Source organism: Excalfactoria chinensis, chromosome 14 (assembly GCF_039878825.1).
Source record: "Excalfactoria chinensis isolate bCotChi1 chromosome 14, bCotChi1.hap2, whole genome shotgun sequence".
In the NCBI taxonomy this organism is placed as follows: Eukaryota; Metazoa; Chordata; class Aves; order Galliformes; family Phasianidae; genus Excalfactoria; species Excalfactoria chinensis.
Genome location: NC_092838.1, coordinates 5,305,406 through 5,324,371, shown reverse-complemented (window position 1 = coordinate 5,324,371; position 18,966 = coordinate 5,305,406). Strand labels below are relative to the sequence as shown.

Here is an 18,966-nt window from a genome sequence, read left to right as displayed (position 1 = left end):
CACACCAGCTAATCAAACCTGACAGTGCAGCCCAGATATCAGACCCCAGCAGTGACTGCCTTGAGGAGCTGTCAGAGCAAACTCTCCTGACAAAGCCAGCTGAATACGTATGGAAATGAACTCAGAAAGAAAATTTCCTGGCCAGATCTCACTACCTACTCCACTGACCCTCACTATGAATGGTGATATCACACCTACCTCTCAAGAGACCTGGAAATAATGAAACCACAACACATGAAGCAAACATGCACCCTCCTGGGCAAAGAAAACCCTGTGAGGAACAGCTGCTCCTGCCACACCTGGTATTTCTTACTGAACTGCTCCTTCTGGAAAGCAGACTTTATCCTCAAGAATTAAACACGTTAACCGTTAATGGCTTCCTTCCCAAACCCAGCAATATTCAGAGCAGTTAATGTATCAGGCCTAGACAAACTGGAGGTCATGTTTCGATTTATGGGTGAAGTCCCTCTAAAGCAGTGCTGACCACACACCATATGAGAATGGGAATAACATCAGTCAGAGATCTTGCTATCCAAGGATTTCCTAGAGATACCAGAGAAATTCAAACTAGAACAGTATTCAGGAAGGACTGCCAGCTTTCCTCTTGGAGAAAGTCCTTCCACCACGAGACGTACCTCACCCAAAGGCTTCTGCCTTCTGTTTGAAAAGACTCTACCCAAACCAACCCATCACTCACCACATCGGCAGTTCCAGTCCCAGGATGGGAACCAGAGCAGCCTCAGTGGGGCTGTAATCTTGCCATGCAGGCAAAGCCCATAACGGAAATCAGAGGGTGAAAGATATGGCAGAAGCACCCAATGCCATCTCACCAAGGGCCGTGGGATGCTGGAGAAAGAAAAGCAGGGAGCTGCACACATCTCTTGCAGCATCTTTATTACCAGTTGCCAGCTGGGGGACACACTTCCTGTGCTGCAGAGCTTACAGGCTAAGCTAAGTTTCAGAAGCTCCATGTTTTAAAAAGACTGTGACTTAAAGCACTGTTGAGAGGCTTGTAGCTCCTCCCTTGAACTGGACATGGCTGAATTCCCAGCACTGAGATGTCTGATTTTATAGGTCAGAAGCTACTACAGTCCTGTAATATTTTTCATAGCCCCTTAAAACATTTGAAGTAGGCCTTCACTTTCAAATGGAATACAGAAAGTACAGGCTGGAATCAAAAAGTAATGAAGAACTGATAACATATGAACAGATGTGGCCCAGAAACCAACATTTTCCATATCATTATTTTAATCACCATTATTTTGGGCTTCAAGAGCAGGCACTGTGCATGGTGAATGTTTGGAAAGCTGGAACTCACTCACTGGCTTATAACTCCCAATTCTGTCTCTGTTCAGTCCCCAGATAAAATTTTCCCAAGATAAATTATGCCTTGATTATGGGTTTGTGTCTCATTGCTCACCACAAACAGGACCATTAGGTTCACACAATGCGCACTAATTGCCTGCCACCTAGTTTATTTTATTCTCTGTGATGAATCACAAGTCTTAACAAGACTAGAAATGAACTTAGTGTTCCACTGATACACTCTGAGCTGAGACTTTTAGTACTCTACAGCAAATCAATCTTCTGCCTTCCACATAAAAGTTATCATTGATCTGGACTAATTGGATATATATTATGTGTATTATGTACAAGCCAATTTTAGGAGATGTGGGAGTTTCCAAGAAAAAGAGGAGGAAACACTTGGAAACCTATCTTGGATTTCCTGTAAGGTTATTTTATTTTCTCAGCCAAAAACTGAACACAGCCCAATGCAATTGGAACTGCTATTATTAACCCCACTGGCCATTTACACAGTGCACGATGAAACTCAGAATGCAAAGTCTGAGACACTAAGCCAAGAAACAGAGGGCAGGAAGGGTTGATCCTGCCCAGAGAGAACCTGTCTCTGTTGCCATTCTGATTGTGTCTCAGTGCCACAAGGGAGCCTGCAAACACAGCATGTCTGTGCTCTTTCCGGCAGGTCCCATTGGTGTAAGCTGGCGACAAAACTCCCATTTAAAAGACTCCATTCAGTTTCAAGTTTCTGCCAAACTATGGGATGAAATTTGGAAAGAGAAAGAAAACCCACAGAGACTTATGTCCCAGTGAGCCCAAATCGTAAATCTCTGTTTTGGTGGTTAACTTGCAATCATCGATGCCCTCACCTGAGCTGAACTGCTGAATTTGCTTTACACTTGCTGGACTTCAACAAAAAGGTGGCGTTTTAATAAGTGATACCAGATGACAGACTCTGCAGCCACACTGAAGCTGAAGAGGTTAATGTTGGATTTGTACCAGGGCAGCTGAGAGAATCATTTGGCTCAGAGGCAGAGATGCCTGCTGGCCAATGGAGGGCGGAAGGAAAGACAAACATTTAATAAACAATTAAACAATTACATGTTTGACTTTGTACCTCCTGGTCTTTTAAAACATAAATCATTTCTGAAAAGAGAAGACAATAAAGAGTTTAGGTGAGAAAAAATAAGGAAAAGATGTAAGCAGCCACCAAAGGTCTTCTCCCAGATTTCAAATAGAAGAAAAGGTTTCCTCTGCCTGAAAAAAGCTCCTCAGTGACCAAATCCCTCCCATGCTTTGCACTGACACAGGTCACTGCAGCAGCGGATGCTTCCAGGTCTGCCTGCAGCCCATCTGGGGGCTATGAGGCTATGAAGACTGATGCATCAGTGCAGTAGGGTTCAGGTATCCTGCCTGCAAGGTGACACTTTTCTTGTGCGTTGGGCACAGTGCAGCAAAGAGGCCACTGACACATTGCTGCTTCCCCAGCAGGGGACACCGACACTGAGCACTGCTGCTCCAGGACATGGGCAGAGCAGGCTTATGGTTGCTGCAGGGCTGGTCTGCGGGAAAAAAAGGTTTGGTGCTGATGCACTGGAGCCAGAGAGTAAATTCTGGTCCCATGAGTGCTCCCTCCCTGCAAGTGAGATGAAGTTAGATGTATTCTTTCCGAATATTTTTATTCTAGTTCTAAAATACTGAGCTAATGTGCTTGTTTTTATCGTGCAATTAGAAGAAGATTCCTGTCGCCAGCCCTGTTGCTTTTGAAGGAAGGACTCAGAGAAGGCATAGAGCTGAAAGTGAGATAAAAAACACCAAATAAACAGCAGAAGTACTCCTACAAATCACAAGAATTAGAGCTTGTATGATCATTTATCACTGCATGAAATGGCAAGTCTACCATCAGACACATTGATAAACGAAACACACCTTCCATCCATCTCTCTAATGGCACATTAATGTCATGGACTTGCCATGCACACCAAAACACTGAATCCAACCCAGGCATTTCTTAATTGCCCAAGAAGATGGTAATTTATGGACTTGGCCATAATGACTGGAATGCATTTGTTCAATCAATTTTGTGCCTTAATTGAAATTTGTGGCTTAACAAGAAAAATCACAAAATTAACTGCTCAGACAGTTGTATCTTTAAAACAGAACACAGATGTCAGGTTCTATTAGTGGTCAACTTCCCTGATCTTCTAGGGTACACTTTTTACACCGTATGTCAGATGCTGAGACAAATTCCTACAACAAATAACGGGATCTGTGGGAAATCTCAGCCACTAGTGTTGATGATTTTTTCTTCCATGTTACAACATCAATATTCTACTCAAATGTGGCACTGCTGCCTGACTATCACTAATTTCATGGCTTGTTTTCAGCATCTTCTTGAGAGGAACGTTTACTACATCCTTACTCACATCTGGAGCTGCAGAAATATGGCATTTTTCAGCCCCACATCCCTCCCACAGCAGTCACAACGACCACAGTCACAAAACTTTTTAAGTTTCTGAGCCCCTTTTACAACAGTGAATGCCTTCAGTTCGTCAAAGAGGGAATGAGGGGACACTGAGAGTAACATAAAAAGTGCGAGTTAACCATGGATCCGGGCTGGCAAACAATATTGCCTTTCATAAAGAAACTGCACTGCACTACAGAGGCACTCTCAGCTACAAATTACATGGAAATGCAGTTTCCAAAGGCCGCTGAACTAGTACATAATCTCTTCTGTGGTTCGTAACGGTGTGAATGAATGGCTATGAACGCTCACCTCTGAGAACTGTAATCTTCCGAAATCACTGGGCGGACTTGCGATCTTGAAGACTTTCTTTGGCATCACCCATGTTTCCAGAGTCTCCAGCTTACTGACAGCCAGGTTGGTGGCGTGGTGTCTGATGAGGAAACCTTGGAAACGGTCAGCAAGGAAGTAAAGGTGGACGGAAACTGGGTGGCCCATGGGATAGTATCTGCAAAACAGCACATACGCACACTCAGCAGTTACACAAGAGAGACATGAAATCTCCATTTACTTGGAGCTAATGGCTTAAGAAGCATTCATTTCAACTAGAAGATTCACCGCTGTACATTAAGAGATTTCAAATGCATTCATGATTCATTTTCAAACATTCTTAGGCTGTTCTGATTACCCTGAAACACAGAGAATGTCAGCAGGAATAGATACTCATTTAGAAGCTATCCACAGCCGTAAGCTCTTTAGGAGATACCTCTCTGTGCCACACCAGCCAGTACCGTTCCCTTTCTATCTCTTCTGGGTAAAATGTGCCACCCAGAGATGTCAGATTAAATGGGTAAATGATAAACAGAGAAAAAACGATGTTCAAGACATGCGCTTACTGCCCTACATTAGGTGCTCTCCTTTCTTTCTGCCCTCAGCAGGCTTAGTCCCTATGGTACCTGACAGTGGGACAGCAGCAGGCTGGGGACAGCAGAGGGTGCTGCGAGGCTGGGTGAGGGAGATCCCGTGTCCCACACTGTTCTGCACACTGATCTGCTCCCTGTGCACTTCCAAGGGCAGCACTTGGTAGGGCTGTGCAGCAGCGATGGGAGCTGGGATCCGGTCCCCCATATTTTAAGAAATATGCATCATGTTCTTTACAGAATTGAAGTATCTTGTGGTTTTTTTTACTCACAACTAATAATAAACTGAAAAAAGGTCAAACAAAATCACTACTTGGGAGACCTGGAAGCTTTCTTGCTAGTTTGGATTTTAGAGACAATGTAGTCATTGATTCAGATTATTAAAATCCATGGTCGATTGTCTGCTGTAGTCCCAGCAAGATTTGAATTGATGCATGTGTGCACACAGATGAATTAATAACTAAAAATACGTTCACAGCTCCGAAATCAAGTCATCTGCTACTTCACAGCAGTGACATTTACTGTCAATCAGGCGTGTTTGCAACACATTCAAAGCCAACCAGTCTCAAGCCTCCCCATTCAAGTCAGTGAGGACTGTCTCCTCACACTAACGCTAAGAGTGCTAACTAAGAATGACTTTCCATTACCCTAACCCAGTAGCAGCCAGCAGGAAGTCTCTAGAGCCCAAGAAATAAACATAGCAAGACGGGCTACAAACAGGGCCAGCAGTGACAGACCGAGTGAAAACACAGCACAGCTATGCAGCCAATACCAGCAACAATCTGACTTCTGTGCTGAGCACTAAGGCCTCCTGTTTCATATGTGCAGCAGCAAATATTTACAATACCCTTGAAATAGTCTGACTAAATTGTCTCTTGGCAGCAGCAAGTAAAAACATCTAGAGATGGCGAGAAATAAATTAAATCCCAAGCGCACATTAACGCTGTTCCCACTGAAGATGCAGATCTGCAATCTAATTTGGTAGCTGAGCAGTTTGCAGGGGGCACATCTTTCCGAGGCTGCCCCTTGTTAGAACTGCGTGCAAGGCAGTTTCTTATAGATGTCTCCTGGGCAGCTGCAGGCAGCAGCATGGGACTGGCTCTAAACGTGATGCAAAGTGGTGGATGCTTTCCTCCCAGCGCCTGCAGCAGTGTGAAATGAGCTGGGCTGGTGACTGCTATCAGCTAACTTACTGCTGCTGATAGCCCTGACGGCACCTGGAATGCTGTCGAGGTGCTCAGCCCTAATGCATTCCTGCTGTCACTGCTTTAGAGACATGCAGAATCAGGAGAGAAGAAGGAAGTGCATAAATGCACACACGCAGAAAGACAACAGAATATCCATAGAGAAGAGATGTGAACCATAACCTGAAGATTATCCATTTTTCTGTGATTTAAACTGGACATGGACAATTCAAGGGGGCTAAAGTAGATATGAAACTAAGCCCCACTCCCTGTCACTGCTTGCAATTCCTTCTTGAGCTGTCTGTGGGGCTGCAGCCCACTGCAAGGCAGCCAGGCTTTATCCCGAGGACAGCTGCAATCAGCAGTGGATGACGTGACTTCCCTATTTATAATCTGAAGCAAGCTTGAAAAGCACCTTGAGATCCTGTGCAACGGAAAGCTCCCCAGAAATGATACTGGTAATTGATATAAATCATCACTGGAACGCCAGCAAAAGGAGTAAGCACAAATGTAATGGTTACATTATTTCAGTTCTGGTTATACACAGCTCCCATCCGCTCTGCTGGCTTCACTCTGCAGGACAAACGACCCCAGGACTTCTATCAGTCTGCCTTTACTTCATATAAGGAAGTTACTAGGTATTATTAGTGATTATTTACAACTAACTGTTATTGATTGCTTACTGCTCTGTACTGCTAACCTTTAATGGCAAAGCTGTAATAGGAACCAGGACCACTTATTGCCACGTCGTTCTGAACAGGACATTGCTCAGCACTTCCATGGCTAAGAAAGTCACAGTGCATTCAGGAACACAAGAGGGGCCAATTCCATCTGTCGGAGTACAAGGACTGTCTCAAATGCTTGCTAGCTAAGCCTGTATGTGTTTTCTATTAAGATTACAAAAGGCAAAGTCCCAAAAACACACTTCGAGGGAAGAATTAAGAGACTGTAAAGTAAGACTCACTGTGCAAATCTGACTAAGAATTCTCCCTTCAAAACATTTTTATACTGAATTCCTATTTGCTATGCTTATACATGAAAAAGAAATTCAGAATATGGCTTTTATTTGCTATATATGTGTATGCATTTATATGTACATACATTTTATTTATTTGATGTTAATGGATCCCACTTGTTGCAACATTTTTGGCACGGATGGCTGCAGCAAGCAAGCAAACCCCACTCAGGCAAGCACTTCTCTGTGCTCCCTGTATGCGCCCAGGGGAGCAAACAAGCAAAGACCATTAACCCACCTGGTTTACATTAATTCTGAAATCCTGTCCTGTGCTTTGGTAAGCATAATAGAGGTGAGCATGACCTCTGCTGCAATCACACGGAGGCTTTAGGAGCTACGGGTGTAATACACTCACTGAAATTAATAAAGAAAATGCAGTGGCAGGGGTAGCATTACCCAACTGGATCCTGTCAGTCCTCATCAGGCTGCAGAGGAGCTCCTTAAAAGTGCAACAAATAGGTCACCTAATGTCAACCCTGAACAACCAACACTTTGTTATAGGCATAAATACTCCTGGAAATCACAGCTGTACACTTGCAGTCACCTGGCCCCGTTGTGGCTATGAGCTCCCAGCCAACACATCCCAGCAGAACCTCCTTCAGTGCCCTTCAGTCTTCAGAAACACCCAGAAAAACACCAAGAGCCCAACTGACCGGCAGCTGTTGTCCCCAGCAGAGTGGAAGGAGCTCTCGGCTCTGCGCAGGCCCAGGCGGACGAAGGCATGGTACATGGTGAGCGCCACGTCGCTGAGGGTGTGCACCCCATCGGGCTCGTCGTACACGTTCTCCCAGTAGGAGCGGAGGCCAGGGGTGCCAGGTGGGTAGTTGCCATACAGGTAATAATCCAACTGGCCAATTATCTCCTGGTTCACCACAGCTTCAAATTTACGGGCAAAGAAAGTTGGCCTGGCAGTCTGCTGTGGTGAGGTGAAAGGAAAAGACAAGCTGAGGATGTGAAGAGAACTTCCCTGCAGCTAAAGGTGGCTTGAACGGCAACTGTGGTTTAGATTCAGTTAAAAGCTATGCAGTAACTCAACAAAAACACAGATGGTTCTGACCTGGATATGAGGCCCAACTGTGCACATCGGCCTGAGGTCCCTTCAAGGCACCCAGCCCTACAGGAGTGCTCTGCCCATCGCCCATTAAAAACACATTTCTTTGCCATCATGAACAAATTCAACAACCAGCAAGGCACAGGATCAGGTCAGACCAAAGGGAAGCACAGCAGAGGTTCCCATTATTTGGCTTCAATTGCCCTCCCTGGGAGGTCCTCCACCACTGGGCTGTTTTGGCTTGGTGGAGATTACACCAAGATGGTAAGAGAATGTTCTCCCATTGCATGATACCTCAAAGGAACAGGGTGATTACAGTCCGTAGCTCTACTCAGCATGCTGTCATTACAAACAACCATATCTTCCTGAATTTTCAGGCAGCACTGCATTCAAGCGAGGTGAAAATGCTAAATCATTTCAGAGAATTAAAATGAAGGCAAATGAGGCATTATGGCTGTTACTAATAGGTAGGATATGGAAAAAAAATCAAAAGAAACTGAGCAGTTTAAGAAAATCACGTGTTGCACTGCTACTCTTCTGATAGAAAAGCATCCTTTGTTCCCTGGGCATGGGATTTTTGAGCATCGTACTTTGTTTATCGGTGTGAAAAGCATTTATGGAAGAGAAAAATATCGAGTGTGACAAATGGCCAAATAAAATATCTGAAATTAATTTTTTTTTCCCTACCTCTCTCTTATGGTGCATTTTATCCCTGTTGTCTGGGGACAGACAGAACAAATAATGCACAACTCCATCATTTCACTCATCCAATTAAGTGGTCAAATGGGTCAGTTATTTTAAAATAATGGCTGGGACAACCCTGGAAGTCAACACAGTAAGCTGCGCTTTTAAAACAGCCACAATTCCTCAGTCATTTTACAGACTACTCTGCAGGCAAATACACTTACAGGTAACAGACACAATGGCTAATTCATCCCATGAACGCAGTCTTAAGAGAAAGCAAAGCTGCATCAGGCTATTTAGACGCTTTTTGCTAGTGAATAAAACAGGGTAGGGCCCATTCCCTGGTCCTGAGGGCAAGCAGAGTGATGAAGTCTGCATCTGTATAGCTTGGACTATTCCCTACAGACAGAATGGACTCACTGGTAACAACAGCTGGTCTCTTCCCTTGGGCCATACTCCTGTCACTGCTGGTAGGTGTGGGTCAAAAATATGCCACAAAGAATGCTAACATTTAAATGGTACGTGTGGATTACTGTGTGCCACTTCCTACCCCACACCCTGGTCCTGTTTATTGCTGTAAACACAAGCAAAATGGTCACTGTAACTTAGGGCAAAATAATGACAACTGTGCTGTCACCTGAACCATCTAAGACTGGAACAGACACAAGTTTCTTTCAAGTCTGGTTTCTAAAGCAGTTATCCTCATAGCCCACAAAGACATCAGAATTACTGCACGGTTTGTGCTCCTTCCCTGCTGTCCATTCTTTGTATGCTTTCAGAAAAAAAACCCACAGTCTTTTGAAGGCACTTTTTATTTATCTTGGTGCTTGAACTCTGCTTTGGCCTGCTCAGAACAAACTCTCTAGACCAGACAGCAGCATCAGCCAGGTCCAATGGCCAGCTTCTAGGGAAGCAATGCACACATCTGGATGCCAAGGATGTGAGACAGCAGCTGTATTATGCCCAAACAACTGGTTGACATGAACCAGGAGAATTTAGAACAAATATAATCTGTGCACAAGTATAAATGGTGCAGATAACAAAGAGTATTTTTTCTCTGCAGGTGCAAAGCACTTTGTGCCCAGAGCCACCTCCCGCTGCCTTGCACTGAAAGCTCTCCACATGCAGAAGGGATGGGCAAGGCACCCTACACCTCCATGTCAGTGACCTCACAGAGATCTTCTGCTCTGCACTCGACACAATTTCAGGTATACTGCTGCATATGCACAACTCAACTACCATCCGCCTGTAAAATCCTTTGTTTTGCCCTGCTCATATTCAGACATGCGTTCTGACGTGCCAGGGAGTTCAAAAGCACCCGAGATGGTTGAAAATTCTTTTGAGGATGTTCATTTTCACTCTCAGACAGCACATGCTGTGGGCTCTCTGATCTCCTCCTCTGCAGCTTGCTTTGTGTCTCTGTGGGAACCACAAGTGAGACTTCTGGCACGGCGTGCTCATCTGAGGGGCTCTCTCATCAGGCACAGTGTCAGAAGGGGCCTTTAACGTCTATTCTAACACTGAACCTTCCCTCACAGCTCCATTTACCCAACCGTTGCTGTGGGTTATTTTTCCAGCCTGGAGCAGATCCACCTCTGCAAACTTGCAGGAGCATTTTAAGGCTTCCCATTTATTCTGTGCTGGGGAATTTCCTGGGATTGGAGTATGAGACAGCAGAGCCCCTCCAAGAAAACAACTCATTTGCTCCTTTTTGACCGCCTGTGTCACTGATTTCAACCATGTCCAGTGGGCAACACAGCACAATAAAGACAAGTCTCTGTTCTGAGCAGTCATTTTTGTGCCGTACAGTAACACATTCCCCATCCCACACAAAGCTTGAACAAACATGCTTTATGCAGGGAGCCTGGAGAGCTGGAACTGCAAATCTGGTGACCTTGAAACAAGCACTTGTTCATTCTTAACAGAAGATACATGGGCCAGATACAGTCTTGAGAGTGAGTGCTCCCCTGAGCACAAGGATTTGCTCTCATGTCTGCCTTGAGGATACTGTATCGCAAAGGAACTCATTAAACTTTTTGAGGTAGTCCTGCCAAGGCTGCATGACCAGAAGTTCCTAACTCTGGCTCCCAAAACCATGAGGCAAACAGAAATATAATTGTGAAGAATACAATAATGAAAACTGATTTGCCTTGTGCTATGCAAGCCTCCAGGACTTTCATGAAATCAAGAAAGAACCTGAGCTTGAACTTGAAAAAATATATCAACTCAACTGGTACAGTGTGATGGGTGTCAAAGCTTCCCTCATTTCTAGCACAGCAGGTCCACCAATGCCATGCAGTCTGAAGAGCAACCCTGGGGCCCTGCTACACAGCAATACGTCTCAAGGGCTAAAATATAGAAAGACACATTTCTCCTTCTCCTGGACTGAAGACAAATGCATCCTCACATCCCTTTCTCCACCTTGCTTGGGTAGACCTGCCCTTTGTGGGTACCAGAGAAGAGAATGGTTCAGTTACCTGGAATCTGTGGAAGTCTGCTGGTTTGAAGTCATTGGGCGAACAGCCACACCAGTCAACAATGTGCTTGTACTGACACTTGCAACCAAGCTTACGGTTCCAGTTTGTGATGCGCAGATTGTTGTCCACCATGGAGTCGCAGAACAAGCTATTTTCCAGAACAGTGTGAAAGAAAGACTGTAAAAAAAAGAACATGTGAGTACATTCAGATCTTTGGACTTCCCTTTTCTTCTTCAGTGCAACTTGTGGGCCTGAACTTAATGCAGTGAATTTCTTTCTTCAAAATGGGAGAAAGAATGAATTCCGCCATTTTGCCATGTACAAAAAGGGCACTCACATTTTGTAGAGTTTGAAAAATCACAGTATGTTGTGGTTGAGGCCACACCACAGTGACATGGCACAAAATAACTGCACTTCTGCAACGGTCAGCTTCGGATGCTGGACTACATCAGCACCAGCAATTATTTTGCTCTTATTTCAGCTAAGAAATTCTTCTAAGAAGCTCCAATTATTTCTCTTCAGTAAGTCAGTCCTAATGGTTCAACAGATTTATGACCCTTTTCCTTAGCAGTGTTGGTGATGATAAATCTGATTGTTCCCTAAAACAATTCTCAAACGTTAGCCACCAACTTGGTTACTATGGAATAAAAAGAAGTCTCAGCTCTTGCGTGGGTCTGTGCACCTCCAACACTCTGAAATGCACTGCTGGGTGAATAGGCTTGCACTGAAATACACAGCTCACCCCAGGCAATAGAAGGACGTTCTGCCTTCTGCAAGTACGTCTGAAATCATAAGTCTTTATTTGCTGACTCAAGGCAGCAAGGAACTCCTATTGGGCTATCCTAATTATATCTCCATAATATCAGCTTTTACATAAATCATGTGTAATGGGGGCTGATATAGCAGGTTAACAGGTCAGTGAAGGCAGAGCGATTTTAAGAAGCCAGTCACGTATCTTGCAAAGAAAACCTTGTAGATAGAAACCATGGAATACAATCAAATTTAGCTCTGTAAGAGACAATTTTAGGAGCAGCAACTTCTCTTTAAAATCAGCAACAGCAAGATCTATAAATAATCAGCATGACACTAGCATGGCTGGCCCCCCAAATAATCCCCCTACCCTTTTAATGTTAAATGACAGCCCAGTGAATATGGATTTTATGCTTGAACTGTTTGGTTAAACCCATAAAGGAATCCATTCTCACTCAAGCGGGAGGAAGAAAAAAAACCTTACCCAATTACCCATTGCCCTGTGTCCTTTCATAATGATACAGAAATTTCTCTGAGATAATGGATGAAAAGGTTATCAGAGTTGAGAGAAAAGGTGATTTTTAACAGAAACGGGATTAAAGCAGAATTATTCAACATGTGTGTGGAATAATAAACCACTACCATAAGATGAAAATCACCGCGTTCCACTGCAAGCTAATAAGCCTAAATTTGCAAGATCAGACTCATCAATCCCTCAGTGTTCATGGGCTGCTGGCAAGGAGGAAAGTTGTCACCTTAAAGAGAGTCGTAAGGTGCTGCTGAGATGGCTGCATGCTGCACACCCAGGGAGCACAGCCCTGCGCAATGGAGCTGTCAGATCGGCACAGCACTGCCTGCTGGGCTCAGCTCTGCCTGGGGACACTGCGTGATCCCCTGACACAGTGCCACGTGTGAGAGCCCAGCCTGGTGTGTGTCCCTGACCTGCAGCACTTGCAGCCAAAGCCGTCCCTGAGTGACAGAGCTGGTCTGCAATGATGCCTTCTAGCAGAGTTTTGAATGGAACAATAAACCTTTGTGGAGTTTTTGTTTTCAGACAGAGGTAACAGTGAGCAAAGCTACTTAGGAAGACAATGTGCCAGCTCCAACAGCCCTCAGAAGTGTTATGGAGGAACAATCTACACACCCAGCTGGATCGCTGGTTGTTCAGTGATAACTTAATAGGCTTAAAAGTATAAAACAAAGCCACTCCTGGCAAATATGTCCCACAAACAAACTGCACGAATGCTTCTAAAGCTAACAGACTTTCTCAGCACGAGAGTGAAATTCTCATTACTGACCACAGGACAATCCCAAGCCCACTGACATCAGAAACATCCTCAGACTTGGTGACCTTTGAGACGTGCACGAAAGCTGCCCTTTAGAAAACAGAGAGGGACTGCCCCGAACTCACCTCAGCAGGCAGCAACGTGTAAGAATAAAACCTCTTCATCTTTGTTACAAGGTCATCGTTGGAAAAAGTGACATACTCCACAAACTTCCTGTTGAGGAGAAACCAGTCCGACCCTCCGTCCACCGCGATGCCCTCGGGGATCTTCCTGTCCCCCAGGCGCCACATGTGTGTGTCACACTCCAGGAAGAGCCGGTCCAAACCCTGTTTTCTAATGAACCTGAGGGAAAGCAAAGCTGAGCATTAGACGCTCATTTGTGTTTTGTTATGGGCACCAGCTCTACAAATAAAGAAACTACTTTCTCAAACAAAACAGGACCAGAAGGTCACTTGTTTGTGTTTCTGCTCCGCTCATAAATAACACGGAGGGGTTTAATAAATGATTAATCAGTTATACCTTGGGATACAGGGGAAAGAACAACGGATTGCTTTTAAGCGTCATTTACACCTTCTGCTGTCCTAAGACAAAACTGTGCACATTACAGCGCCCCACGGCATGAAGTTCTGCACTGCTCATTAACTCTTTGCAAACCACTGGGGAAGTACCATAAGGCAAAGGGGAACTACAACCAATCTGTGCCATCGGCTTCTCCAAATAAACGCGGCGCTGCTGAAAAACAGCTAACTGTACATAAAGGCAAAATGACCAATTACCTCCCATGTTATTATGCCGTGAATTTTTCTACAGGGGTATAGTTAATTAGGAAGAAATACAATTGCATTGCTCTTTGCTGCAGAATGAGTATGTTTGCTCCATTTTCAAGTCTACAGGGAACAATGTTTTGTTTACTGCTGAACCATGAACACAAGGAGCAACCGCAGAACTGTAGTGTTATGGAAATGAATTATTTGAGACCAATATAATAAGAAAAAGGAGTTGGAAAATCAATCTGTGCTTGAGAATGTGCTGGACTGTATGCCCAAGCATTTGGGGACTGTCTGACACAGGTAACTATTTGTTATTCCATTTTCAGAATAATTTCCCCCAAAGGGAAGCAGGACTGCCATGAATTAGCACAGGTTTACCCGGGGTGCTGAGTGCATTCATAAAGGCAAGTCGCTGTGCTGAACACATCCCGTGCATGCCGAGGAATAGCAGACAGCAGCTAACCAGGCTGCTTGTAAGAACAAAGACGAACAAGCCAATGGGCCAAGATGAAGTGTCTCGTTCCTTGTAGGCTAACACCCTGGTTAACGTGTCGTTCTACATCAATCAAAGAACCAAGAAAAAAATCGTAAGAATTATGAAACACTGTGTATTACTTTTCAAAAAGACCACAAGTGACTTCAGAGTCTGTTCTGCAGTCCTACTGATAGCGATGTCTCCTATCAACACAACCATGCGGGGAATGCGTGGATGTGAGTGGTAAATTTTTTCTTCCCATGAACAAGTTTCTAATTTCATGTTCCATTATGAAGGATAATAGAAAAGTCTTGCAATTTTAATGCAGTGCTCTGGAATGTAATCTTCAATTTCAATGTTTATGCAGTTATCTCCAAATCAAATATTAATGTGCCTGAAAGTTTGGTCATTTATTTATTTCCTTCAAAACTAAATACTCATTTGAGTTAATTATTTTAAGAAAATAATAGAACTTTATCGACCACATTTAAACAGGATGTAAAGTTCTTTCCCATGAAGTCATTTCTTCCAACTGCTATCTCTACTGATTTATCATCTTGCATTCACATTTTCTAACAGAAGAGTTTTTGAATTCAACTGAAACCCCCAACCCAGAAGAATGCCTGACCATTCCAAAACCCCTCAACTCACAACTGTCTCAGCCAGCACTGCAAGATGGGGTTTATAGCTAACAAATCCTCAAACACTTTAGCTTTACTCTCTGAAACTGGCAATAGAAGAACACAGCCACGATCAAAATGAGAAGGTCCCAACAACTCCAGACTCACAACTTCATGTTTTCCATAACAGTTTAAAAGCTTCTTTTGTTTGCAGACATACACATGTTTTTTTAATGTCTTGTACAAGCAAATCCTGGCATATGGAGTGAAGAAAGACCATTCTTGGTAGCACAGATGTTTTCACAGTAAATCTTATTCCTAAAGTCCTATTCAACAAAGTTATCAGAAGAAAGCTAAATGCGCTTTCCAACATCCATCCTCCAGAAAGGCAACGTAGCCCAATTGAAAAGCAGCAAAGCCTTTGGGACCTGCAAAAGCCAACCCTTGTGCTAATGTTTCTTGAGGAATGCTTCCTGGGAACATCATATCAGGCTCTAAATAGCAGTAACAAACAAATAAGAAAAAGGGCATTTCTCAGAAGGCTCACTCAGCCTGCTTCACACACAGTTATTACACCTAACAGTCCAATGTGCTGCATAGCAGATGATTTCCTTTTATCTGTGAAGCAGCAATTCATAGAAGGAACTCTGAAGTTAGAGCTCTCCACTGAGCAATTGCTTGTTATCCATTTACGCTCCTTGGGAGCCAAGGGGACCCAGTGCAGCTCAGATCTGCCAGAAGCAAAGGGATCCTGCCTGACAGTGCAGCGGGCTGTCTCAGCAAGCCCAGGCTGTGCTGCTGGCATGTGGAGCACAGAGCTGCATACCGAAGTAGAAAAGGTGGATGAGGCTTTCCTTTTTCTCCATGCTCTGCTCCAAGATGACTGATGTTAGTGGCTGCCCTGGCAAGAGCAATTTTGGCACTCAGGGAAGAAAGAGCTTACTCGAAACATATTGGATGTTTCCTGAGGGAAAGCAAAAGGTGCCATTTGTATGCCACGTAGGCCTTTCAAGGAAACAAAACCCCTCCAACGCTACATACAGTTCATAAGGATTCTCCACTAGCCATCCAACAGTGCTTGCAGCAGCCAGCTCTGAAAAGAAAGATAAGGAGACGGAGGGCAAGACCAAGACCTACTGATTTGTTTCTATAGTCTAATGCTGCATTTCATCAGTTCCTCGCTATGCCTGCTGTAATACTGAAGCAGTGCTTTTTTTCAAAGGGCATTCCCAGCTTCAGAGAAAGCAACAAAATACAGAAGTGATAATTCTTCCCTTACACCCCTCTTTCTTGGGTTTTATTGGCCAGCTAGCGGATTTCTGTTAAAAGAATGTTAAAAAAATGCATTAGCAATAGCATTTCATTTCTCTAGTCAACATGGACAAGTTCTGGTGTTTTCTGGCATCCTGAACTTCAGGTAATACTGCAGTTACACTTGCCAGGACAATGACACAGAGCTGCATCAAAGCATGGTTGGCCAAATGCATTGGAGACTGCCAACAGATGAAGACACTTGACCTTTCTCCTAATCTAATTGTAAAACAGAAGGAAAATAATGATGATATGATAAGAGAGCCAACCAGGAGAAACTAAAATGAAGACAAAACTGGGGTTAAGAAAGGACCTCATTTTACCTCAGTTCACATAAGGCTCCATATCTAAGACATTTTATCCTTATTTTCACTTTACCTATTGATCAGAAGGCTCCAGCTTCAAGGCAGTTCCATTCTCCTTTCAAGTAACTTCAAGCAGCGCACAACAGCAATGCAGCTTGCCAGCTGAGCTCCCCTACCAGGCTGCTGTGGGTCCGAACGTTGCTGTTTCTGCCCAGTACTGGGCTTTACAGGGCTCCCAATTAATATTTTTATACCTTGTTTAAAAAAAGCAACACTGCTGCACACAGTGTCGCATTCTGTACAGCTCACTGACTGCCCAGACAGCTCATGACTTCAGTGTAGCTCAGGGAACTCCTCCTCTTACTTTGTAGTACATTTAAATATTTATCAACTCATTTCAAATGAGAACCTATGGCTGTGTAACGCACAGAGCATTTGTAAGACATTTAGTACATGCTCCTGCTATGTGAATATAAACATGCAGCTCCTGCAGTGTTTTCACTGCCAGTTAATACCAAGCAGCTCTTCCCTTTTGGAGCAGTTTTCTCCAAGTGCTGCTGTGCCCCCACTACTGGGTACACTGCAGAAGCCCATGCTTTTCTCCTGCTGCCTTCTGCTCTTCAAAGTCCACGAAGGAAGAGAATTTCCTTAAGAACCAGAAGTTATCGGGTTGCAATTTTTTTCATAGGAACAACATCTGAAAGACCAAAGTACAAGAGCAGGAAGATCCTTCCAGCACCACGGGCAATTGGGTGTGCAGGAAGTGCAGAATTCAGAACATTGGCCCTTTGAAAAGGTCAGGGAAGAACATCGGTACAGACAAAGACAAAAAGAGAAGAGGGGGAGAAATAAAATGTCACCCAGTTTCTGATGTGTTTAAATTGCAGCATCCTGAATACAAATGTTACAATGTGAAAGGCAGAATTATTTCTTATATTTCTTTCACTCCCTCGCTTTGAAAAACTATTATGAACACAGTGCTACCCTATCAGTCCCTTAAGCTTTAATGTGAATGCACAAACATCAACAACATGAAAACGGCTGGATTTGCTTTACTTAAACTGGGCTTATTTCACAGGCATAAGGTGAACCCCTTAAGTAAGCACACAAATCAGAATGCTGTTAGTAGCTTTGCTGGCTGCACTAACTGCTCAGAAGCTGACTAGAACATTGCTTTTCTAAAATGACCAGTGATGGCCATTTGACTCTCTCTGCCCAACAGCACTGGGCTGTGTGGAGCAGCACAGCTGACAACACAGGTCACATAGCCATAGAAAAGACACACAACACTAAGAGACAGCGGCAGCAGTTCTGCCACCATTTGGGTACCATGAGACCAAACAGCACTACTCAAAGGATTTCCTGATGATCTGCATTACCAACGTGGTTTCCAACACTCTAAGGCAGTTTTAAATTCAGTGTGCAATAAATCTGTGGCAGACAACAGATCTGCTACCACAAACACTGGACATTTTAAGATGTAGATCTTTAACAGCATAGCAGATATGGTACAGGATTTTGACTACTCTGTTACACGTCCTTTCTCAAGCAGTGCCATCATTATGGAAACCAAGCACCCATCATGTTTAGGGTGTTGCACAGGAGACTGGCTGCTCATGACTGATGGATACAAGTCTTATCTGGCCATTATTCCATATCTTTATGGACGTAATTGGATTTTTCAAGCTTTATAATAGAACCTCATACTCTACATAATTTACTGCTGCTTCTTCATATGCAATTTCCTCACCCTACTCATTTAATGCTTTAATCGTATCACATCTTCATATGAGGTTTAGAAGACATTTCCCACTAACCATTTTTTTTTGTTGACCTTTTCCTAAGAGTTAACTTGCACTGGTCTAGAAGAATTTTATTTTCCATCTTCTCAAAATCCCTCAGAGGAGTCTTAAAAAACCTTCCTGCTTCTTCCCATTTGGGTGCTGTGGCTCACAGAGCAAACTCCTCCAGTGTGCCAAAAACAAGAAAAACTCTAAAATGGTTTTTAGTGTAGGAAACTTCAAGAGTCTATTTTTGTAGTAATGACTCCACTGGGCATTGCCTTGTTTTGACAACAGCCTCATCCAGTTCCCCTGTGAGAATAACGCTCCAGAGGGATTTGCCTCTTTATTTCCACCACTCCTCAGTTCCAGTGTCTCTTAAGAAACTCTGGGACAGCTTTTCCAAGCAGTGTAACAAAGTGTAACAGCTAACTCTTGTGATCTGGGGGTTTGCAACTCCAGTGGTTCTGTTTTGTTTTTAATATAAAAATAATCATAATACGGAGAAAACTGCATGTGAAAAGAGAGCACAAATTCATCACAGACGGACTCAACGATATGAAAGCTGACATCC

General features: G+C 43.8%; 1 protein-coding gene across 3 annotated transcripts in view; it reads right to left on the bottom strand.

Moving 5' to 3' along the window:
* The window catches only part of XYLT1 (xylosyltransferase 1), a 137,697-nt gene that overhangs the window by 12,635 nt on the left and 106,096 nt on the right, over positions 1-18,966 (bottom strand). For 2 of the 3 annotated variants that reach the window (XM_072349150.1, XM_072349149.1), the window contains exons 6-9: positions 13,256-13,472; positions 11,095-11,271; positions 7,536-7,798; positions 4,076-4,271 (exon numbers count right to left, since the gene is read on the bottom strand). In XM_072349150.1, coding sequence (XP_072205251.1) covers positions 4,076-4,271; positions 7,536-7,798; positions 11,095-11,271; positions 13,256-13,472 — 853 coding nt within the window. The remainder of the gene's footprint in view (positions 1-4,075; positions 4,272-7,535; positions 7,799-11,094; positions 11,272-13,255; positions 13,473-18,966) is intronic. The other variant, XM_072349151.1, reaches the window with a different exon arrangement.